This window comes from Lacerta agilis, chromosome 7 (assembly GCF_009819535.1).
Source record: "Lacerta agilis isolate rLacAgi1 chromosome 7, rLacAgi1.pri, whole genome shotgun sequence".
Classification (NCBI taxonomy): domain Eukaryota; kingdom Metazoa; phylum Chordata; class Lepidosauria; order Squamata; family Lacertidae; genus Lacerta; species Lacerta agilis.
The window spans coordinates 83,337,546-83,362,389 of record NC_046318.1 but is presented as its reverse complement, the minus strand read 5'-3'; the positions used below and the strand labels follow the sequence as shown (position 1 = coordinate 83,362,389).

General features: G+C 47.0%; 1 protein-coding gene across 1 annotated transcript; it reads left to right on the top strand.

Annotated features, from left to right (window-relative positions):
* TOP1MT (DNA topoisomerase I mitochondrial) lies at positions 1-23,172 on the top strand. The gene is made up of 14 exons (XM_033155938.1): positions 1-241; positions 1,157-1,272; positions 2,566-2,687; positions 5,001-5,123; positions 6,240-6,427; positions 8,474-8,618; positions 10,856-10,999; positions 13,532-13,717; positions 16,123-16,191; positions 16,813-16,927; positions 18,599-18,726; positions 19,847-19,941; positions 22,203-22,352; positions 22,959-23,172. The coding sequence occupies exons 1-14, from the start codon at positions 96-98 to the stop codon at positions 23,059-23,061; spliced, it is 1,830 nt and encodes a 609-aa protein (XP_033011829.1). The 5' UTR covers positions 1-95; the 3' UTR covers positions 23,062-23,172.
* Positions 23,173-24,844: the final 1,672 nt, after the last annotated feature.

Sequence of the window (24,844 nt, the reverse complement as noted above, 5' to 3'; positions counted from 1 at the left end):
TGGGCTGCGGGATGCGCTGCTGCAAGATCTTCTTAGCAGGCAAGGAGGCATAGCAGGGTCAGGCTTTTGCAGACTGACATGCCCGGCATCCTGGAATGCTTAAGCATGTGCTTTCACTGGCTGCATGGGCACCCTGCCCGTTCCATGCCCGGCTCCCTCCAGCCTCTCTCCAAGGCTTCCTGACATTTAATGCCATGCGGCTTCGCGCAGCGTGCAGGAATGCGAAGACCTCGAAGATCAGGTAAGAGAGATTTGCAGCAGCAGCACTGCAGCAACAATAATAATAATTTTTCAACACAGGTAGGTAGCCGTGTTGGTCTGCCATAGTCAAAACAAAATAAAAAATAAAAAACCCTTCCAGTAGCACCTTAGAGACTAACTCAGTTTGTTCTTGGTATGAGTTTTCGTGTGCATGCACACTTCTTCAGATACACTGAAACAGAAGTCACCAGACCCTTATATATTGTGAGAGGGTGGGGAGGGGTATTACTCAGAAGGGTGGTGGGAATGGGTGATCAGCTGATGGGTGTGGAAAACCTGTAGAGACTGTTAACGACTGCAAGTGGTCTTACAGGAAAAAGCAAGTGGTGAGATGGCTAAAGATAGCTTTGTCATGTATAATGAGATAAGAATCCAATGTCTTTGTTCAGACCAGGTCTCTCCATGGTTTTAAGTTTGGTAATTAGTTGCAATTCAGCAACTTCTCTTTCCAGTATATTTCTGAAATTCCTTTGTAGTAAGACAGCTACTTTGAGATCTTGTATAGAATGTCCTGGGAGGCTGAAGTGTTCTCCTACTGGTTTCTCCGTCTTGTGATTCCTGATAGGTGTGGTAAACCTGTATCTGAAGAAGTGTGGTAAACAGGTTTTCCACACCTATCAGCCAATCTCCCATTCCCGCATAGGGCTTTAAAGGTCAAAACCAGCACCTTAAACCTGACCCTGTACTCCACCGGGAGCCAGTGCAGCTGGTAAAGCACTGGATGAATGTGGTCCCGCGGCAAAGACCCCGTGAGGAGCCTCGCCGTGGCATTCTGCATTATTATTATTATTATTAATCAGATTTTCAAATACAATAAACAAAGCTGTCCGAGTTAACTTTGAGCAGGAAGGGGAAATCTCACCCTTGGTTCTCTAGCATCTTTTGCTCTCTCCAGGTGGGAAGAGGAGCAGCATGCGAGTGGCGCGAAGTGGCAGCAGCTGGAGCACAGGGGACCGTACTTCGCGCCGCCCTACAAACGGCTGCCGCGGGGAGTCTGCTTCTACTACAACGGTGGGTGATCTTTCCTTCAATTTTTTTTTTTGGAATGGGGTGCAGGTCCCTGGCTTCCCTGAAGTCACCCTGAGTGGCAGGGGGCTGGGATGAGAGAAAGAGATGGCACAACAGCCCAGTCAGGATTGGTGCGACCACGTCGATGTAGCCTGCGCCTTTAAGAGGAGGAGAGCAAGAGAAAACCTGCTAGAGCCCAGATGCTGCTCCTTTGACCCTCCCCAAGTTCGCCAAGTTGGATATATTTGTTCCCTGACCGTCTGCGCTAAACAACCCCTTAATCTCTGGAGTTTAGGGCCGCCCAGATGTCCTTTTTATTGTGCAATCGTGACGGTTTGTGCTCATGATGATGATGGGGCGGTTATATGCAACCGATGCTGTTACCTCCTGCAAGAGATTCAGGATACTGCTTCCTTTTCAATCGGTGCACACCCCAGAGCTCCCTGCTGAAATCCTGCAACTTTTGGTTTCAATAAATCATGTTCCGGGTCAGGGTTTTCTTTTGGTCGTGCTTTGGTTGTGTCATAGCATAAGATGCCCCCCCCCCAGGTGGCAATTATGCGGTAACGTGGTGGAATCATTGCAGAGCAAAATGGAATGATGTGTGGGCAGTCCAGTATAAATCCACCATGAATAATTTCATCAATACCATGTTGCAGAATGTACCTGCAATGCCCCCCCCCCCAAAACACTCCACCCTAGACTGAAAGGGCCTTTATTTACTGGCATAGCCAACCCTCTGTGCCGGACAGGTTGGTGAAGGAAACAGGCAATGGTTGAATGGCAAGGTCTTGGACAAAGGTCAACTAAAACAAACGTATTTTTTGGTAAAGGTTTTCCAGTCTGAACAGTTAACCACATCTGCAGGGGGTCACAAAAACTTAAGAAGGGTCTGCTGGATTAATCCAAAAGCAGATCTGGTCCAAACAGATGCTCTTCAGAAGCCTCCTTTAGCATGGCAGCACCTGTACTTTGGAACTCCCTGCCTCTTGATGTTAGGCAGTCCACCCTTGCTTCACTGTTTCAAGCACCTACGGAAAACCTTTTTTTAAAAAAATACTTTAGCAAGCCTTCACAAACATGCTATTTAGTTATCCGTATTTGCTTTGAAAATGTTGCTGGTTTCTATCTGTGCATTACTTAGGATGATTTTGTGTACTTTGCTTAGAGATCGTTTTTGTCTCTAGGACAAAAAATAAAATAAAAATCGACCTTTTTACAACTCAAAAGCAGACCGCAAGATGGCTAAAACAGTTTTGTTTCTTCCTGCCGGGGCGCTGTTGTTGTTCTTTCCAGGCAAGCCTATGAAACTCAGCGCGGCGACGGAGGAGATAGCCACGTTTTATGCGAAGATGCTCGATCACGACTACACGAGAAAGGCGATTTTCAAGAAGAATTTTTTCTGTGACTGGACAGAGGTATTTGCCTGCGGCTTCCTAGGGAGAGGGGTGTGTGTGTGTGGCTCAGTGGCCGAATATCTCCCTTGTGTGCAGAAAGTCCCAGGGTCAGTCCAGGTGAGGCTGGCAACTGTAACCCTGGGAAGCTGCTGCCAGTCAGTGTAGACAAAACAGGGCTCAATGGGTTAGTGAGCAGCTCTTTGTGCTTCTGGCAACTGCCCCACAGTAGGTCAGTTATGACCCAAAAATTGGTCCAAGAGGGTTCAACAAGGCTTTTAAGTGGAGATCTTTATCTCAGTCTATCTATGTTGGATTTGAAATCTGTTTTACCTTTGCAATCACTTTGGACAGTGTTCTCGAAGCGACTAGCATGAGTTTGGCCAAACTGCAGGAGGCAGTGAAAGATAGGGTTGCCTGGCGTGCTTTGGTCCATGGGGTCACGAAGAGTCGGACACGATTGAAAGACTGAACAACAACAACAACAATCACTTTTAATCCTTTGCATCTGTCAGGAAACCCCCCTCCCCACGGGTGGTAGAGTCGCGGGAGCGTTTGCAGTATAGAGAACCCGCTCCGCTATTCACCAGTTCGTCCTCCCCCTCCTCCGCCGGAAGCGACCATTCCTCCAGTGGGGAGGGGGAGTTAGAGGCAGGAAGGCGGTGCAGGGGCTCTGAAAGGATCGCAGAGCCTGAACGCCGAGGGGATAGCGGGGAACGGGGTCAGGTTCCCACGCTCCGAGGTCGCAGGCAGGAAGGACGTGGAAGGGGGAGGCGGGGGTTCAGGATCCCGCGCCTCTTTTGCTGGACAAAGAACCGGAAGGGTTCATTCCTGGACTCTGCAGAGGGATGAGATGGATGTTTGAACTTTTGCTCCACTGTACATAACTTGCACAATAAAGAACTTAGTTTAGAAGTTCTACGTCTTGGCGTTTTACTCATGAGCAACCACTGAACGTCCTTACAGCATCTATGGAATTGCTTGTAATCATTTGTAGATATGGAATCGTTTTTATTGCTTTAAGATGTTTTACAGGAAGGAAGTAATTCGTAGCTGGAATCAAATAGATTGAGCTGCGCTTCCTGTATGCAGTCTACGACTATGTAAAATTAAACATTAAATAAGTAACAGGACTTTAGGAACAGGTAGGTGGCCGTGTTGGTCTGCCATAGTCAAAACAAAAACAAAAATAAAAAAAATCCTTCCGGTAGCACCTTAGAGACCAACTTCTTCAGGAATCTGAAGAAGTGTGCATGCACACGAAAGCTCATACCAAGAACAAACTTAGTTGGTCTCTAAGGTGCTACTGGAAGGAATTTTTTTTATTTTTTATTTTGTTAGGACTTTAGGAAGGCAAGCATGGAAGGTCCCGGAACTGGAACTGGCGGCCCCCATTGTTATGCTGTTGCAAAGATCAGCAATGAGCAGGAGCCAGGAAGGTCCCCAGAACTTGGAAAGTCCTGGGACCATATACTTGCATTTTACTGACATTCTAGACACATTTTTGTTGTTGTTGTTGTTGTTGTATCAGGCTAATTTCCTGCCGGCCTTGAGATTTCCCTAAGGTGCATCCTCAGGTGCATAAGTTTAGAAAATAATTGCAATCTTAATGGATCAGAGCAAAGTATTGTGTTTCTGGCAGTAGTCAGCCCGGTCCCTCTGGGAATCAGGCAGGCGAGGGGGATGAGGATGGTGGGCAGGGCCTTGTGGTTCGTCCCCTTCAACTGGTACTTGGAGGTAGACTACCTCCAACATGGAGGCTCCACTGAAGAGCCACTACCAGCCATTTTGGGTGTTCCTGAGCTAGGTAAAGGTAAAAAAGAAGGTAACGGATGCCTGGACAGTTAAGTCCAGCCAAAGCTGACTGTGGGGTTGCAGCGCTCATCTCGCATTCAGGCTGAGGGAGCCTGCGTTTCCGGGTCATGTGGCCAGTGTTACTAAACCGCTTCTGGTGCAACGGGACACCGTGACGAGTGCCAGAGCGCATGGAAACGCCATTTACCTTCCCGCCACAGCGGTACCTATTTATCTACTTGCACTGGCGTGCTTTCGAACTGCTAGGTGGGCAGGAGCTGGGACAGAGCAACGGGAACTCACTCCGTTGCGGATTCGAACCGCTGACCTAATCAGCAAGCCCAAGAGGCTCAGTGGTTTAGACCACAGCGCCAACCGCGTCCCTAGACAGACACGTGAATCCGCCGGACGCAGCTAATTGGGGTTCTCTGTTAAGGGTGAAGGCAGGCGTTACTGACAATAAGCTCATGGCTGATGTGCCTTATTTCTTGGTGTGGCGGGCAGCTTTAGAACTCAAACCCCTGCCTCCTTGATTTCCTGTAGCAGATGACGTCGGAGGAGAGGAAGAAGATCAAGCAGCTGGACAAATGCGACTTCAGAGAGATTCACGAATATTTTGTGGAGAGACAGGAGGAACAGAAATCTCTGTCAAAGGAGGAGAAACAGGTTCAGACTCACCCCTGCTTGCTGATAAAACCCAGGGCCTCTTTCGCCACTGAACTGCAATTGTAGATTTGTGCTTTTCTCCTAACTTAAGGGGATACTTTGCCCCCAAATGCACCTATTCAACCACTTTATAATAATAATAATTATTCAATCACTTTGATCAGAGGAACTTTTGCAAGTGCCTCCAAATGTCCGTTTTCAGGAGTTGATCATTTACTGTGGCAGCATCTGCACTTTGGAACTCCCCGCCTCTTGACGTTGGGCAGGTGCCCTCCCTGTTTGCCCACTGAAATCTTTGGTATTTCAGGAAGCCTTCCCAGATACATAATTTAGTTACTTATAGTTGTTTTCACTGGAAGGGCAGATCCTGAAGTTGAGGCTCCAATACTTTGGCCACCTCATGAGAAGAGAAGACTCCCTGGAAAAGACCCTGATGTTGGGAAAGATGGAGGGCACAAGGAGAAGGGGACGACAGAGGATGAGATGGTTGGACAGTATTCTTGAAGCTACTAACATTAGTTTGGCCAAACTGCGAGAGGCAGTGAAGGATAGCCGTGCCTGGCGTGCTCTGGTCCATGGGGTCACGAAGAGTCGGACACGACTGAACGACTGAACAACAACAAGTTGTTTTCAGACTTCCACCTGCGTTTAAACCATTATTTATTTTATGCGTACATGCTTTTAATGGCTCTGTGTTGCCTGCAGTTTGATCATGTGCACCGCTTAGATACCTCTGTGATAAAGCGGTTTATCAACTCTCTCTAACTAATTGACATCAAAATGAATAGTCTTGAAGCTTAGGCTATTGCACGTAATAATAATAATAATAATAATAATTTATTTATACCCCGCCCATCTGGCTGGGTTTCCCCAGCCACATACGTTCCAAATGGGCTAGCCTTAGCAAAAACCTGAAGGCTGTACAGTCAGTCCACCACGAGAAGGACGAGACAGGCTGTAGTAGTAGTAATTTTTATTATTTATACCCCGCCCATTCTTCCTCTACCCTTATCAAAGCCTAACTTAAAACTCTCAGAATAACACCTGGCCCCGCACGTTAATCTACCTCTCAGTCCCATTTCTTTGATTTCTTTTGCCCTTTTTTAAAAAACCCAGAAATTAAAAAAGGAAGCAGAAAGAATCCAAGAGGAATACGGTTACTGCACGATTGACGGGCACCGGGAGAAGATTGGCAACTTCAAGACGGAGCCGCCGGGTCTTTTCCGAGGCCGTGGGGACCACCCAAAGATGGGGAGGGTCAAGAAGAGGATCATGCCCGAAGATGTCATCATAAACTGTAGCAAGTGGGTAACTGTGGCTTGGGAGGCCGGCTCTGTTGGGCTCAAAGGGGATTTCATCCCTTGAGGAGCAAAGATAGAGAGGCCTGTTTCAAACTTCTTTCAATATTGCTTTTTTTAATTGTTGGAACCTGCCCTGGCGAAAGGCAGGAAAGAAATTAAATAAAAGGAACAAAATAAAAAATTCTTTCCAGTAGCACCTTAGAGACCAACTGAGTTTGTTCTTGGTATGAGCTTTCGTGTGCATGCAATTAGCTGCAATTAGTCTTGCAGGGAAAGGCAAGGGGTGAGATGGCTATGTTATGTATAATGAGATAAGAATCCAATGTCTTTGTTCAGACCAGGTTTCTCCATGGTTTTAAGTTTGGTGATTAGTTGCAACTCAGCCACTTCTCTTTCCAGTCTATTTCTGAAATTTCTTTGTATTAAGACAGCTACTTTGAGATCTTTTATAGAATGTCCTGGAAAGAGAAGTGGCTGAATTGCAACTAATCACCAAACTTAAAACCATGGAGAAACCTGGTCTGAACAAAGACATTGGATTCTTATCTCATTATACATAACATAGCCATCTCACCCCTTGCCTTTCCCTGCAAGACTAATTGCAGCCGTTAAGAGTCGTCAACAGGTTTTCCACACCTATCAGCTGATCACCCATTCCTACCACCCTTCTGAGTAATACCCCTCCCCACTCCCTCACTATATTTAAGGATCTGGTGACTTCTGTTTCAGTGTATCTGAAGAAGTGTGCATGCACACGAAAGCTCATACCAAGAACAAACTCAGTTGGTCTCTAAGGTGCTACTGGAAAGAACTTTTTATTTTGTTTTGACTATGGCAGACCAACACGGCTACCCACCTGTAACTTAAATAAAAGGGATACAGAAGGAGACATAGGACTGGTGAGTTGGAAGGGGCTGCCAAGGGCCATCTAGTCCAACCCCCTGCGTCCCACTCTCAAACAACGGTTTCATCTGTTTTTATAAGGGCCTTCTCGGTGGTGGCGCCCACCCTGTGGAAGTTTTAGGTGTTTGAAGTTTCCTTCTGTTTTTAATGTTCTGTTGAAAGCCGCCTGGAGTGGCTGGGGAAACCCAGCCAGATGGGCAGGGTAGAAAAAAATAAATTACTATTACTATTATATTATTTTTATAAATTGCTATTTCAGTTGTGTATTGTGCATTACAAGGCCGTGGGTCTTTGTAAGAGAGAGGCAGTCGAGAAATAAAATAATAATTTTGGAATCATTTTTAGCATCCAAGCGGAATGCATTTAGATCTACCAATGGCTACATCTCATCGACTCCATTGATTCCACCTGCAGCATCAGCAAAGATGGAAATGGAAAGTGTTTATTCGGCTGGGGTTTTTTTTGGCTTTTTAAAAAAAAATCGTTCATTTATAATTGATAGTAGGGTTATTTTTTAATTGCCTAACATTTTGATTGTGTTTCTGACAGGGTGAATTTGATTTAAATCAGATTGATTTAATCAGATTGATTTAATCAGATTGATTTAATCACGATTTAAATCACAAGTCAGCAAGAGTTGAAAAACAATCATTTCCTTAATAGCATTTTAAACAATTTATTTAACTAAAGCAATAACATTATAGCATATGTATCCATGTTTGTTAACTGATGTGGTTAAACGTGTTTTTTTTTTTAAATAAAAAACTTAGACTAAGTTTTAAGTACACATGAAAAACTTAAAACAAATCCTTATTTCCTGATGAATAGCCTTTGGACTATGGTGTAATTTAAATAGAAAACTATCTTTAGAAAGATTTTTCATCCCAAAGCATTTTTATTTCAAAAATCCAATTTAAATAATCCAATTTAAATAAAAAAATACTGATTTTTTTGGATTTTTTTTTTTTTAAAAAATCACTGATTTTTATCCACCCTGATTCCCTGTAAAAGTAGTCCAGAGAATTCAGTTGTTTGGTCGCTTATATGCACAAAACGCGTATTTTCACCATCCAGATTGTGATGTCTCCTGTTCTGCTTTCCGATAACTTAACCTTTCCCCCTCTTCTACCCCCCTATTTTGGCCAGGGGTCCCAAGACCCCGAAACCCCCTCCCGGGCACAAATGGAAGGAAGTTCGGTGTGACAATAGCGTGACCTGGCTGGCGTCCTGGACGGAGAACATTAATGGGGCCATAAAGTACATAATGTTGAACCCCAGTTCCAAGCTGAAGGTGAGGAATGGGGGCAGTGGACTCTCCGGATATGAATTAAATTCGTTCCGGGGGTCCGTACTTAACCTGAAAAGTCTGTAACTGGATGCGCTGCTTTCTAGGCTTTTGGATTGTTGGAAAAGCCTCAAAACAACTTTGCACACAAATGGAGTCCAGCACGCTTCCTTCTGCGTTCTCCTGTGCCATCCGCAGAGTATTTTCTCGCGCAACGGTGTGTGTGCATGCCAGCAATTATAAACGACAAAGTCCAGCTTCTTTTGCTGATCTAGAAGCTTTATTTACAAGGCATAAATTACATTCCAGGAGAGACACAAGACATTTTGCCTTCTCCGGCCAAAAACGAAAGAAAAAGATGCAGAAACAACAAGTATCACATTACACATTACACAGAGTCTTCCGGGGACGCTTTTCCTCTTGTGGGCGGGGTGACCTGGTTGAGCTTGTTAACTCTGAGCTTGTTAGCTCCAAACCTCTACATGCTTCTACGTATGGCCTCACAGTGAAACCCTTCCGGGTTTGCCGTGTTCGCAACCCGAAAGTTACGTATCCAGAGCTGTACGCAACGCGAGGGTCCACTGTATCTGTTTCAAGCTCTTTCTCTGCACCAGCCCAGACATGGGCTACATGTTCAACATCATGTGTCTTATCCCTGGGTGCAAATACCGCATTGGCCGGAATATAAGCCGCACCTATGAAATTCAAGGCGGGGGGGGGGGAAGACAATACCCGAATATAAGCCACTCCCTTAAAATTCCGCAGCCACTCACGTCCGTTCCGTTTTACCGGATGTCTGTTTCAGCAGCGGTATCGTAAAAGCCTGTTTTTGTAAGGTCGCAAATTTAAGCCGCTCTTTTAACTTTTGACGGTCGGAATTTGGAAAAAAAAACCATGAGGCTTATATTCAGGCTAATAAGGTATACGTGTTCATCTGTGTTAGCGTCATATATACCATATTTTTCGCTCCATAAGACACACTTTTTTCCTCCTAAAAAGTAAGGTGAATTGAACCCCATAAAAATGGGGCTTTTCCTCTTTGCTTTTCCCCCTTTGCAAAAAAAGCTGCAAAACTTTAGGCTGATCCTAAAAAAACAGAGCTTTTCCCTTTGCAAAAAAAGCTGCAAAACTTTTAGCTGATCCTCAAAAAACAACAACAAGGGCTTTTCCCTTTGCAAAAAAAGCTGCAAAACCTTTAGCTGATCCTCAAAAAAACAGGGCTTTTAGAGGAGGAAAACCAGATTTTTTTTTCTTGTTTCCTCCTCTAAAAACGAGGTGCGCCCTATGGTCCGGTGCGCCTTATGGAGTGAAAAATACGGTATGCTAAATCCCACTAGAGTAGTGCTGAAAACCCCACAGCAGGAACCAGCATAGAATTGTGGAGCTGGAAGGGGACTCCCAAGGGTCATCTAGTCCAACCCCCTGCAATGCAGGAATCTCAGCTAAAGAGTCCGTGACAGATGGCCATCCAACCTCTGCTTAAAAACCTCCAAGTAAAGAGAGTCCACAACCTTCTGAGGTAGTCGACTCCACTGTTGAACAGTTCTTACCATCAGAAAGTTTTTCCTGATGTTTAGACGGCATCTCGTTTTTTTTTTTTGTAATTTGAAGCCATGGGTTCGAGTCCTACCCTCCAGAGCAGGAGAAAACAAGCTTGCTGCTCCCTCTTCCGTGTGACAGCCCTTGAGATATTTGAAGATGGCTATCCTATCTCCCCTCATCTCCTCTTTTCCAGGCTAAACAGACCCAGCTCCTTCAACTGTTCCTCATAAGGCTTGGTTTCCGTATCCTTGAGATGTTCTTTCACAGAATGCAGTTGCCACAAGTTGGCTCTTGTTGGGGTTGGGATCCAAATGGATCCTGCCCTGCTGCCTTTGCCTGCCTGCCTCCCTCCTTAGGAATGTAGAAAGCTGCCTTTAGCCAAACTATTGGTCCATGTAGCTCAGTAACGTCTACTCTGACTGGCAGCAGCTCTCCAGAGTTTCAGACCTACCTGGCGAGGCCATTGGAGGTGGAAGCTGGGAACTTCTCCATTCAAGGCAGATACTCTCCTACTGAGATAGCAGTCCTCCCTGCAAGACTTCCCTCCCTCCCTCCCTCCCTCCCTCCCTCCCTCCCTCCCTCCCTCCCTCTCTTGGTAGCCTCCACAAGGGGATCCATTAATTCCCAAGGCACTCGTCAGATTTGGGGCTCCTTTCCTTCTCCGGGAGGCCTGCCATCTCCAGTTCTGCTTCTCTTTCCAGGGGGAGAAGGACTGGCAGAAATACGAAATTGCTCGCTGCTTGAAAAGGGTGGTGGGCAAGATTCGTGCTCAGTACCGGGCGGACTGGAAATCGAAGGAGATGAAGAAGCGGCAGAGGTCCGTGGCCCTTTATTTCATCGACAAGGTAAGGGCTGCTTTCCGGGGCGGGGAATATCGCTCTTAAAGCCGGTTGCGAATATTCCTTTCTAGAAATAATAATAATAATAATAATAATAATAATAATAATAATAATAATAGCTTGTTATTTATACCCCGCCTATCTGGCTGGGTTTCCCCAGCCACTCTGGGCGGCTCCCAGCAGAATATTAAAAACATGATAAAACATCAAACATTAAAAACATCCCCAAACAAAGCTGCCTTCAGGTGTCTTCAAAAAGTCAGGTAGTTGTTTATTTCCTTGACATCTGATGGGAGGGCGTTCCACAGGGCAGGCGCCACCACCGAGAAGGCCCTCTGCCTGGTTCTCTGTAACCTCACTGGAGGGAACTGCCAGAAGGCCCTCAGAGCCAGATTTCTAGGATTTCTGACAGGGTGTCCCTCCAAGCCTTGCCTGGAAAAGCTGCTTGGGATTGGTCCTTGTGCATGATCTGCATGCAGAGCACATGCAGCTGAGCTCAGGGCCCTCCCTGAGCTGTGGCCCTGCTAGTGTAGGAACCTGCCTTTGCTTCTCCCACCTCGCTGCCCGTTTCGGACAGTCGCTACCTGGAGAGCACAGGTGTTGCCAGAGCGGCAACCATGCAGTGTTGGCTGCTGTCGTTGGCACCCGCCTGCCTCGAGAGCGTTAGCAGCACACAGCGGTGGAGCAAACCAATCGGGCGCCTGTGGTGGCGCGCGTGCCCTGCGCCCGGGGGCGGGGTCAGCTGCCTGCAGGGGCGGGGCCAGCCAGGGCAGGACGCCCCACGGGGCCTCTGGAGTCTGCCTGCCTCATCCCACTCAGACGCCCTACTGCTGGGGGAGAGGCAGGGCCGGTGCGTCCATTAAGGTGAACTAGGCAATTGCCTAGGGTGCCAAAATAGAGGGGGCGCTGGCCAGGTTAGGCGGGACGGGTGAGCAGCAGCTTCCCTGCTACAGCGGAGAAACTGTTGCTTGCCTCTCCATCCCCCCGGCTCCCGCTAAAGCAGGCTTGGGCGGGGGGGGGGGGCGCAAGAGGGGGGGGGTCTCGCCTAGGGCACAAGAAGCCCTAGCACCGGTCCTGGGGAGAGGCAGCGGGCAGGCCGTTTGGGGCATTGCGGAGCCTGCCGGTGCCCAAGCCACCGCATCACTCCCAGGAGAGATGCCTGGCTCGGATGTGCTGCAGGCCCCACGGTGAGTGCCGCCTGCCATTTTGTCACCCCTCCTCATGGTGACACTTGGGTTGGTCCGCCCCCACTGCACCCCCCCGTTCTCCACCACTGGCAGCACCCAAGTGACTCCACTGGAGTGCAAGCCTGGGCAGTGTGTCTGGAGGTGCTGGGCTGCCCGAAGAAGAAGAAGAAGAAGAAGAAGAAGAAGAATTTGGATTTGATATCCCGCTTTTCACTACCCGAAGGAGTCTCAAAGCGGCTCACATTCTCCTTTCCCTTCCTCCCCCACAACAAACACTCTGTGAGGTGAGTGGGGCTGAGAGACTTCAGAGAAGTGTGACTAGCTCAAGGTCACCCAGCAGCTGCATGTGGAGGAGTGGAGACGCGAACCCGGTTCCCCAGATTACGAGTCTACCGCTCTTAACCACTACACCACACTGACTGTCAAGACCCACCTCTCAGCCTTGCTGATGGGGGAATCAGGCTTCAGGGAACCTCATCCCTTCCATAGTGGGCAGCCCAGAAGCACATAACAAGAAGAGTTCTTACCAAGTCCTTTATTCAATATTTACAGAGAGAGACTTTGAGAAGGGCCTCTCCACTGCAGTAATGGCGTTGCTCCGAGTAAAGTCCCACCCCCTCCGTCTCGCCCTGCGCCGGCTGGTCTGTGCTTTCTGCCTCTGCTTTCTGTTCTACTACAGTGGTACTTCGGGATAAGAACTTAATTCGTTCTGGAGGTCCGTTCTTAACCTGAAACTGTTCTTAACCTGAGGTACCACTTTAGCTAATGGGGCCTCCCGCTGCCACTGCGCGATTTCTGTTCTCATCCTGAAGCAAAGTTCTTAACCCAAGGTACTATTTCTGGGTTAGTGGAGTCTAACCTGAAGCGTCTATAACCTGAAGCATCTGTAACCCAAGGTACCACTGTACTCCCAATACACACCTGGTCCTGGGGGGGGGATTCAGGAATGCTTTCTAGAGACACTGAGTCTGTCAGCTGTCTCTCTCCTTGTGCTTCTTCCTCCTCCTGATCCCCTCCCAATATTTCCTAGCTTCTCCCCTCTGCAGCCTCTGAACTGTGACCTTCTGCAAACCGCTGTTCTGAATCTATACTGTCCTCCTCTTCTCGGGAAGGTGCAGGAAGAAGGGGAGCGGTCTCCACCATGTCCCTGACATGGGGTCCAAAGGAGTGAGTGAGGAGGGAAGGAACTAAAAGTTTGTGGTCTCTCAGCTGTGCCAATGGAGTTGGAAGGGGTTCCCTAGGCGGGGTCACTCATTCGCCCCCCCCCTGCAACGCAAGTTAGAAGCAGTGTTTTGGAGAGAGCCTGCGCCTGACTCCCCCCTTCCCCCCTGGCTCTTGTGTCCCTCCGCAGCTGGCCCTGAGAGCGGGGAATGAAAAGGAGGAAGGGGAGACGGCAGACACGGTGGGCTGCTGCTCCCTCCGCGTCGAGCACCTGAGGCTGCATCCTCGGATGGACGGGAAGCAGAACGTGGTGGAGTTTGACTTTTTGGGCAAGGACTGCATTCGCTACTACAACCTGGTGCCCGTGGAGAAGCAGGTGAGAGAGGCAGCGTCGCTGGAGAGGAGGGATGCAGGCAGGGGCGTAGCAAGGGGGGAGTAGGGGGCGGACCACCCCAAGTTCCATAACGGAGGGGGTGACAAATTATCAAGGAAGAGAGAGGTATCTTTATTAGGCTATAAGCCCACAACAGGAGTAAAATAAACTAAAATAAAATAAAATACATTCAGATTACAAAAGCACACACGTCATGAACATCGACACAGCAATTAGAAGACTAACACACCCAGTCATCTCGGTTTTACAGGTAAAATGATGCCAATAATATTACAAGGCCATTTAAGATGGAATTATTGAATAATATATATCAATATTCTTGGAGTGTTCCATGGCGTCTTTTATGTGAGATAACTGAAATCAAGAATCTAGCAACCTGTAATGTTCTTTGGGGGGTCGCATCTTGCAACAAGCAAGCCAATTGTGTTTCAGAAGGATTAAAATGATCAAGGAACAATTACTGCCCTAATAGGGCGGTTAATAAAAAACTTTTTTAAAAAAAATGTCTGCTCCAAAGGTCTTATCTTACTATACTAGGGATTATACAGCTATATATGAAATTTCATGCATATCTGTTAATATCTTGACCCTCCTCCACCAAAATAGCTGTTCACTTGGCTGTTTTGTCATGAAGGGTGAAATTTCAGTTCAGTGGAGCACTTACTGTTCCCAACCCTAACCCTGTGGAAAGTGATTTAATTAGACTTCAATTTGATTTTGAGATGTTTTTAGGAGGCAATTTAATTATTGTTTGATTTTATACCAATGATACGTATCTGATGTTAGCCACCCTGAGCCCGACTTCGGCCGGGGAGGGCGGGATATAAATAAAAGTTTATTATTATTATTATTACTTGTTATTATTCCTTTGTAAGAAAATATGAAATAATGTAAAGCTAAAGGTTTTGCAGCTTTTTTGCAAAGGGAAAAGCCCTGGGTTTTTTTTGAGGATCAGCTAAAAGTTTTGCAGCTTTTTTTGCAAAGAGGGAAAAGCAAAGCTCCTTTTGCAAAGGGGGAAAAGCAAAAAGGAAAAGCCCCATTTTTATGGGGTTCAACTCACATTTCTGCAGCTTCTATAGGAAAGGGAGCCTTTTCTACTCTACAGTTTCCAGACAGATAATCTAATCAGCCAGTCACATGTCGCTGGGGAAACAAACAACCTCCCTTTGCAGCACATTCAACAATGGTGGGCGGGGCTGCAAGGGAGCGGGGACTCTTATCTCTCTCCCGATCTCTTGCTGATCAGCTGCTGAGCGGGGTCCTTTCAACACTCCCTTTTCTCTCTGTAAAATAAAAAGCATGATCCTCTTTTGGCCCCTGGGCAATTCAGCTCCAGGGACCACCATTCGCTCCATAAGACGCACAGATATTTCCCCTTACTTTTTAGGAGGGAAAAAGTGCGTCTTATGGAGCGAAAAATATGGTAGATAGAAGGAAAATTTGTAAAGATAGAAAATAAGAATACATAGAAAATTTGGGAAGTTTATAGAATGCAAAGATTACTGTAACTAGGAAATAGGAATGAAATAGGAAGGAAATAGTGTTGGGGCAGAAGGAATTGGGAGAAGAGAGGAAATAATAAATATGATTGATTGATGATATATAAGATACGGGGGGAGAAGGGGGGTGGTTGTGATAGGTGTGTAGTGCAATGTGATATGAAAAAATCTATAAAAAATATTTTTAAAAAGCATACTGAGAGATAGCCTAGTGATAAAACAGATAAAGCAGTTACAACATCTAAAGCCATCTGTAATACAGATGTAGAAAGTTGTCTCTTTAAAAGTCTCGTTGAAAGCCCAGCTGTTTGCAGCTTCCCAGCAGTGAAAATTACAGAGAGTTGTCCTTGCTCATGTTGGGGGATTGTGAATTTGACTTTCCTTTGAGGCATTTGAAGCTGTTTCTGCTACAGTGTTCCCGGAAAGCCCGTCCTCTTTTTTTAAAAAAATAAAATAAAAAATAAAAATCTTATTATTGTTCTTTAAATTTCCCTGGAGGACACAAAAAAGACATTATGAAAACTTGTATTCCTCAACATACACCACAACTTATAACAGTTTAGAGACGCTATATGTGCTTTTCCTTGTTTGTTTGTTTTGTGAAGAAAGAAAATCCTGAATAACAACTTTTTTTAAAAAAAACAAAAATCAGTTTACATCTATAAAGAATGTCCTTATTAAGTGATCCACGAGTTAGTATCCACCTTTGGAACTGGCCTCTGGGCTTCTGGAGAATTTGTAAATGAAATAAAGCTCCAGTGTTATTCCCGCAAAGGTATATTTGGCTTTTGTCCCTCTTGCCAGCCTTTACTTGTGAGTCACTATACTTACTCCTGCCGTTCTCCTGAGCTGACCTTGGTCTCAGAATTTCCTTCTTGATCAATGCAGGTGTTCAAGAATTTGCAGTTGTTCATGGAGAACAAAGGACCCAGGGACGATCTTTTCGACACGCTATCTGTAAGTAAAGGCTGACCTTCATGGATGTTTCGATCCCGTGTATTTTGAATGCCCAAGTTCTCCAAGCAATAGCAGATTTGTATACCCAAGGGACACGGGTGGCCAAGGGACACGGGTGGCGCTGTGGGTTAAACCACAGAGCTTAGGGCTTGCTGATCAGAAGGTCGGCGGTTCGAATTCCTGCGACGGGGTGAGCTCCCCTGACCATTAGGTCCAGTTGCAGACGACTCTGGGGTTGCAGTGCTCATCTCGCTTTACTGGCCGAGGGAGCCGGCGTCCAGCTTCCGGGTCATGTGACCAGCATGACTAAGCCACTTCTGGCGAACCAGAGCAGCGCACAGAAACGCCGTTTACCTTCCCGCCGGAGCGGTACCTATTTATCTACTTGCACTTTTTGGCGTGCTTTCGAACTGCTAGGTTGGCAGGAGCTGGGACCGAGCAACGGGAGCTCACCCCGTGGCAGGGATTCGAACCGCCGACCTTCTGATCAGCAAGCCCTAGGCTCTGTGGTTTAACCCACAGTGCCACCTGCGTCCCTTTAAATGTATTTTAAACTAAAAAAAAAAAACCTTTGTCAATTTTTTATTTATTTTTAATCAATTAACTTCCTTTCCTTTCCAGACATCAACCATGAACAAACATCTCCAGGACCTGATGGAAGGTTTGACAGCTAAGGTCTTCAGGACATACAATGCCTCCATCACCCTGCAAGAACAGCTGGATGCCCTGACGGATGGTAAATGGGTTTTTCTGCTGCACCAGCTGGATTTAATTCCAGCAAGTCTCTGCAGGGTTTCTAGAACAGCAGTAGTTAGTAACGGTAATAATAACACAGCACCCGTCTGGCTGGGTCGTCCAGAATAAATACTAGTACTGTGGTACCTCGGGTTACAAACACTTCCGGTTACAAACTCCACTAACCTGGAAGTAGTACCTCAGGTTGAGAACTTTGCCCCAGGATGCGGATGGAAATCGTGCGGTTGCGGCGCGGTGGTAGTGGGAGGCCCCATTAGCGAAAGCGTGCCTCAGGTGAAGAACGGTTTCGGGTTAAGAACGGACCTCCGGAACGAATTAAGTTTGTAACCCGAGGTACCACATTTTTGATATGGGAGGGAGATGCGCTCCTGTTCCAAATGGGGAGTGCAACTTCGAGTCGCTCTTGAATTTTGGGTGGTGTTCAAGTTTAGGAGAACGTAAGAAGGGTCTGGCTGCAGGATCAGGCCAAGGTCCTATCGGATCCCTTCTTCAGTTCTCACAGCAGCCAAGCAGATGTGTCTGGGAAGCTCCCCAAGCAGGGTTTGAGCACAAGATCACTTTCCCCCGCTTGTGTTTCCAGGAACTAGCCTTCAGGAACATTTCTGCCTCCAACAGCTAAGGCAGAACGTAGCTGTTGTGGCTAGGAGCCGTTGAGAACTTTATCCTCCGTGAAGGCCACAAGGGGAGAGACCTTACGATGCCTAGCGACCATGGCTGTGTGATACCTGGTTTTCAACATCGCAATATATCACCAGCTAAACATTGTGATGCATCACAATGTCTGAAATAAGGATGGAGCCATGTCGAGGCATTGCCTGGTTTCACGGTTTCCCCCACATTGCGATTTTTGCATAGCACACACACACACACACACACACATCAGGATATGCGATATATTGCCAGGTCAGATGTTTAGAAAATGTTATTGCGATTTTGTTGTTGTTCAGTCGTGTCCGACTCTTCGTGACCCCATGGACCAGAGCACGCCAGGCACCCCTATCCTCCACTGCCTCCTGCAGTTTGGCCAAACTCATGTTAGTAGCTTCGAGAACACTGTCCAACCATCTCATCCTCTGTCATCCCCTTCTCCTTGTGCCCTCCATCTTTCCCAACATCAGGGTCTTTCCCAGGGAGTCTTCTCTTCTCATGAGGTGGCCAAAGTACTGGAGCCTCAGCTTCTGGATCTGTCCTTCCAGTGAGCACTCAGGGCTGATTTATCACGATATGGACCCTCAAACCAGTTTTGGACAATATGTCAATATATTGCCTGGCCCTACTTGCAACTGGTATTCAGAGGCACAAGAGGGTGGGGTCTGTTGTCAGAAACTGGGAGAGCCCCCGCCATAGATGGGGAAGGTCGCGCCCTCGACCCCCGTAGCTGCAAGTCAGTGTTGGGGAGGAAGGGAAAGGAGAATGTTAGCCGCTTTGAGACTCCTTCGGGTAGTGAAAAGCGGGATATCAAATCCAAACTCTTCTTCTTCTTCTTCTTGGCAATGCTGGGATGGAGAGGCTACCGGTCTTATCAGAAATGTTCCTGTGTTCCTATGAATTCTTGCATTTGCAACAAGGCTGGCGCGATAGTGCTTGTTCCCGGTTGCTTCTGTGTCAGAGACACGGATACACCTCAACCTGGCCTTTTGGTTACTGACAGAGGATGACAACGTGGCTTCCAAGCTCCTCTCCTACAACCGAGCCAACCGCGCGGTCGCCATCCTTTGCAACCACCAGCGGGCAACTCCAAAAACCTTTGAGAAGTCCATGCAAAACCTCCAGGCTAAGGTAACCCAGCAGAGGGGGGCGCCGAGACAATCCGAGGGTATCTCCATCTGTCTCGCTGATCAACAACTACCAGACATTTAGAAGACACCTGAAGGCCGCCCTGTTTAGGGAAGCTTTTAATGTTTGATGGATTATTGTATTTTAATATTTTGTTGGAAGCGGCCCAGAGTGGCTGGGGAAGCCCAGCCAGATGGGCGGGGTATAAATAAATTATTATTTATATTTATATTTATATTTATATTTATATTTATAATCATCTAGTCCTCCTGATTTCCTTGAACAAAGCTCTCCTGGTGTGCTGTTGGGACTGAACAGCTGGGTGAATAATAATAATAATAATAATAATAATAATAATAATAATAATAATTTGTTTATACCCCGTCCATCTGGCTGGGTCTCCCCAGCCACTCTGGGTGGCTTCCAATAGAATATTAAAAACACGATAAAATTAAAAACATGATAAAACATTAAAAACTTCCCTAAAGAGGGCTGCCTTCAGATGTCTTCTAAAAGTCGGATAGTTGTTTATTTCCTTGACGTCTGATGGGAGGGTGCCACCACAGAGAAGGCCCTCTGCCTGCTTCTCTGCAACCTCACTTCTTGCAGGGAGGGAACTGCCAGAAGGCCCTCGGAGCTGGACCTCAGTGTCCGGGTTGGACGATGGGGGTGGAGACGCTCCTTCAGGTCTACTGGGCCGAGGCCGTTTAGGGCTTTCAAGGTCAGCACCAGCACTTTGAATTGTGCTCGGAAACGTACTGGGAGCCAATGTAGGTTTTTCAGGACTGGTGTTATATGGTCACAGCAGCCGCTCCCAATCACCAGTCTAGCTGCCGCATTCTGGATTAATTGCAGTTTCCGGCTCACCTTCAAAGGTAGCCCCACGTAGAGTGCATTGCGGTAGCCCAAGCGGGAGGTAACCAGAGCATGCACCACTCTGGCGAGACAGTTAAGCTGGATTCAAGACAGGAACGTGGAGAAGAAGCTGCAGGAGGGCAGGGCGGGGGGTGTTTTTCAAAGTGGGAAGGAGGACTGTGAAGATAACATTGTACTGGACTTGTAGCCCATCCACGCTTGCCGAGAAAGACAAGGCCTGAACCCAGCCTGCTTTTTGCCGTTGCAGATCAATGTCAAAAGGGACCAGTTGTGCGATGCAAAGCTGGAGCTCAAGAGGGCGAAGACAGATTGCAGGACTAAAAGGGATGGGAAATCTAAAGCGTGAGTGAAGCCGGTTCCTTTTGCGTCCTGGGTTATCCTTTCAGTTAACTGTTAGGAGGTTCGAAACACAATAAATAATAATAATAATAATAATAATAATAATAATAATAATAATAATATGCCTTCCAGTAGCACCTTAGAGACCAACTAAGTTTGTTCTCCATGCCAATAACAAACTTTGTTGTTGTTGTTCAGTCGTTCAGTCGTGTCTGACTCTTCGTGACCCCATGGACCAGAGCACGCCAGGCACGCCTATCCTTCACTGCCTCCCGCAGTTTGGCCAAACTCATGTTAGTAGCTTTGAGAATACTGTCCAACCATCTCATCCTTTGTCGTCCCCTTCTCCTTGTGCCCTCCATCTTTCCCAACATCAGGGTCTTTTCCAGGGAGTCTTCTCTTCTCATGAGGTGGCCAAAGTACTGGAACCTCAACTTCAGGATCTGTCCTTCTAGTGAGCACTCAGGGCCGATTTCCTTGAGAATGGATAGGTTTGATCTTCTTGCAGTCCATGGGACTCTCAAGAGTCTCCTCCAGCACCATAATTCAAAAGCATCAGCCTTCTTGATTGTCCAGCTCTCACTTCCGTACATTACTACTGGGAAAACCATAGCTTTAACTATACGGACCTTTGTTGGCAAGGTGATGTCTTTGCTTTTTAACAAACTTAGTTGGTCTCCTAGGTGCTAGTGGAAGGATTTCTTTTTAATTATTCTTTTGTTTCGACTACGGCAGACCAACACGGCTACTACCTGCTAGGAGGTTCGTCGTAGAACTGACATGCGGGGAACTAATTCAGGATGCTTGTTCTTCCCATATGCAAGTGCTTGCAGGGTAACCTTGGCAAAGCGGTTGCTTATGCGATAAACGTTCTATGCTAGAGTCGCCTCCCGTATTATTAGGAAAAAAGCGAAAGGAGAGCCAGGCTGCTGGACCAGACCAATGGCCCCTTTTAGTCCAGTGCCCTGCCAACCAAATGGCTCCAGGAAACCAGCAAGCAGGGTATGAAGGCAGCCACCGCCCTCTCCCCTGCTGTTGCTTCCCAGCAGGTATACTGCCTCTGACGCTGGAGGTTCTATATGGCCTCCATGGCTGTTAGCGGACCTTTCCTCCTTCGTCTAAGCCAGCGCTCATCGCCACAACTCAGCAGATTGAATTTCCAAAAATTAAACCTGTGGAGCCTAGCGTGCTCTGGTCAATGGGGTCACGAAGAGTCGGACACGACTGAACGACTGAACAACAATAAGAATCAGAATCAGAATAATTTATTATTGGCTAAGTCCATTTTCCAACATACTTGGAATTTGTTTCGGCTACATTGCAATGTAAACATACAGACACGGTTCCTCTCACAATACAAAGAAGCAAAGAAACCCCACCCATAATTTACCTCCCCTTCAGCTATACAGCTACGAATTTAACAATTTAATGGCACAAGGGAAAAAACTATTCTTGTGCCTTGCCGATTTTGTATATGAAGTCCTGTAGCAACGTCCAGATGGAAGTAAATCAAGCAGATGATGACCGGGATGTAAAGGATCTGCTACAATTCCCTCTGCTCTCTTCCTAATTCGGGTAGCATAAATTGTCTCTATTGAAGGCAAGCTAACACCAGTTACCCTTTTCTGCAATTCTTACAGCTCGTTGGAGCCTTTTCTTGTCTCTCTTGGAGGCTGTACCGTACCAAGCTGTTATAGAATTACAGAATTATAGAACAACAATCCCTCCTTTTCATCTATCCTAAATTGGCTGCCAGCCAAGCTCACTGTGCAAAATGTTACGGACCTCTTGCCATGTCTTAATTTCACATGCCTCTTACCTGTCCTGTCAGTTGCCTTTTTTAAATTGGAAAGTTATTTTATTTTTGTAAATTACTTTGGGGTGGCGGTGGTGGTTTGCTTTTACAATTAAGCTGTATGAAAGTTTTGTTAAATAAATAGACAGACAAGCAGACTGAAATCTTAAGACTATAGCAGGCATAGGCAAACTCGGCCCTCCAGCTGTTTTGGGACTACAACTCCCATCATCCCTAGCTAGCAGGACCAGTGGTCAGGGATGATGGGAGTTGTAGTCCCAAAACAGCTGGCGGGCCGAGTTTGCCTGTGCCTGGACTACAGCGACAGAGGTCACAGTCGGAATGTTAATAAGGAAGCAGAGCAGCGTCTGCCAAGCTATTCTGGTAGTGAACCATGAGGACTAGCGGCTCGCTTTGCCGGTCGCTGTTGCGTTCTCACGTGTGCGGCGGTGCCTCTCTTCCGAACCAGCGCTTTAGAAAAGAAGCTGAAGCACGTAGAGAAGTTGGAAGAGCAGCTGGAGAAGCTGGTCCTGCAAGCCACAGACAAAGAGGAGAACAAGCAGATCGCTCTGGGCACCTCCAAGCTGAATTACTCGGACCCGCGCATCAGCGTGGCCTGGTGGGTTGAATGCCTGAGGAAGGGCGGTCCTGCCGTGAGTTTGGTGCAAAAGCGGCAATCCGGTCATGATTGCTAGGATTTGCCTGCCCTCCACCCTAAAGCTCCAGGGTTAGGGTTGCAACAATCGAAACACAATATTAAAAATTGTTTGGGACAACATACGGTCACAGGGTCCTGAAAACATACACCTCAAAGGCCAGGGCAAAGAGGCGCATCTTCAGTATCCTCTGGAAGCTGTACAATGAAGGTGCCAAGCGCACTTCTGTGGGGAGGGAGTTGCGCAGTTTGGGGGGCCATGACAGAGAAGGCCCTGTCCCCCTGGGCCACCACTTTCTGAGGGTAGAGGAGCTACCAAGAGGGCCCCCCTCTCCTGATCTCGGCACCTGACAGGGTCTGTAGGGTAAGGGGTGGCCCTTCATTTATTCAGCTCCTGAGTTATTTGGGGCTTCAAACACCCATAGGAGCATCTTGAATTGGGCCCGGAAATGAACTGCCAACCAGCGCAGCTGTTTTAAAAGCAGGGGGTTGTGTGAGATCTGAACCCAATCCCCAAGAGGCCCGGCTTTGATACCCAAAGGCGCCCTGATGTGCTCTTTTTGCCCACAGGTGTAAAAGGTTTTGCGTGCCCATTGAGAAGATTTTTAACAAGACCCAGAGGGAAAAGTTTGCGTGGGCGATAGATATGGCGGACGAAGATTTTGTATTCTGACGAGATCCCGGCTACCTCTTGCTTGTTTTGGTGGCTTTCCCGGAATTTCCGTGCCTTCGTTGTGACCCTGTTTCTTTTCTTTTGCAAGCAGAAAATACATCTCTAAAGGAAGGCGTGGTGCCTGTATCATCGTCTTTTGTGTAAAAAGGTTGAAGATGGGGAGCCAACTTACTGGTCTCTTCTCGGGGGCTCTGTGGCTGCAACAGGGGGCTCTTTGGTCCTTTCTGCAGCACAGATTTAAGCTGATTTCCCCCGCTCATGGCTCCCTCCCCTCCTCAAAAGATCTAGCAGATCCAGTTGAACCTCGGTTGTCGAACGTAATCTGATCCAGAACCCCGTTCAGTTTCCGAAATGTTCAGCAACCGAGGCTTGGCTTCCAATTGGTTGCAGGAGCGGAGCTTCCTGCACTCAGCAGAAGCCGTGTTGGACGTTTGGCTTCTGAAAAACGTTCGAAAACCGGAGCATTTACTTCTGGGTTTTCGGCGTTTGGGAGCCGAAACGTTCTGAAACAGAGGCGTTCGGGATCCGAGGTTTGACTGTACAGTTCTGCAATGGGGGCTAGGTGTGCCTGTAAACATGCAAGGAAATAATAATAATCCCAGGGATATTTGAGGGAAGCCAGTATAATTTAAGCCAATTCATGCTTTGATACAGCAGAGGTATCGCTAGCCATTGTCTTTTGCCTGACTTTATGAGATGGTCAGGTCATTGCGAGAGCCCAGAGTAAAAGTGTGCTTTTACCATTTTGCTTACAACAACAACGAAAAATAAACATGGGACATTTTTTTAAATAACCCTAATATGTTGACATTGACTGGAATGAAGAAGAAAAAAAACCACTGCAGTGACAAAAAGCAATGGATTTCGTGAAATTTATTTATTGTCCCAGGTGATCTATATTTACAGAACCAAAAATTGGCTGAAATTCGGGGGCGCTGTTTATTCCTATGCCAGTGGCAACAAACTAGGAGAACTCCGTTGTAAGTCTACTTCTGTGTAAATTCTGCGGCCATGAAGCTCACTGGGTGACCTTGGGACTGTTGTTGTGGGGACTGAATAGGGAGGGGAAGAACCATGAGTGCCACGTTGAGTTCCTTGGACAGCAAAAGTAATAATAATAATAATAATAATAATAATAATAATAATAATAATAATATTTATACCCCGCCCATCTGGCTGGGTTTCCCCAGCCATTCTGGGCGGCTTCCAACAAAATATTAAAATACTAATATTAAAATACAATGGTGGGATATAAATGCAATAAATACATGTAGCTATATCAATTCACACACACACACACACACACACACACACACACACACATTGCAAAGAGCCAAAATGTGCCCTGCAGCCTGAATGGGGCCTGATTCTAGTTGAGACTGATCCCTGGTCATTATGGACATCACAAAGTCCTGAGCAATTCCATTCTCCGTGATGTTGCCTTTGAGGGAAGCACACAAAAAGGCAGTCTGAGAATGGGCCTTTTCAGTGGTGGCCCCCAGGGCAGCATGCCGGTTCCCCCATTGTCACTTGTGAGGCAGCAGGCAACACGCACAGGCCTTCGGTCTTTGATTTGGAGGTTAACCAGTTATGCCCTCAGCCTCTGTCTGTGCTCCTCATTTAAGTGAACTGGGGAGGATGCATTTTCCTTTCCATTGTGTATGTGTTTCTCTATGAAGTGTGGTGTAGTGGTTAAGAGTGGTGGACTTGTAATCTGGTGAACCGGGTTCGGGTCTCCACTCCTCCACATGCAGCTGCTGGGTGACCCTGGGCTAGTCACGCT

Coding starts and splice junctions, on each gene's coding strand:
- TOP1MT (XM_033155938.1), top strand. CDS start 96: ATGCTTAAGCATGTGCTTTCACTGGCTGCATGGGCACCCTGCCCGTTC. Junction 5,124..6,239: donor TGTCAAAGGAGGAGAAACAG/GTTCAGACTCAC, acceptor TAAAAAACCCAG/AAATTAAAAAAGGAAGCAGA. Junction 6,428..8,473: donor GTCATCATAAACTGTAGCAA/GTGGGTAACTGT, acceptor TATTTTGGCCAG/GGGTCCCAAGACCCCGAAAC.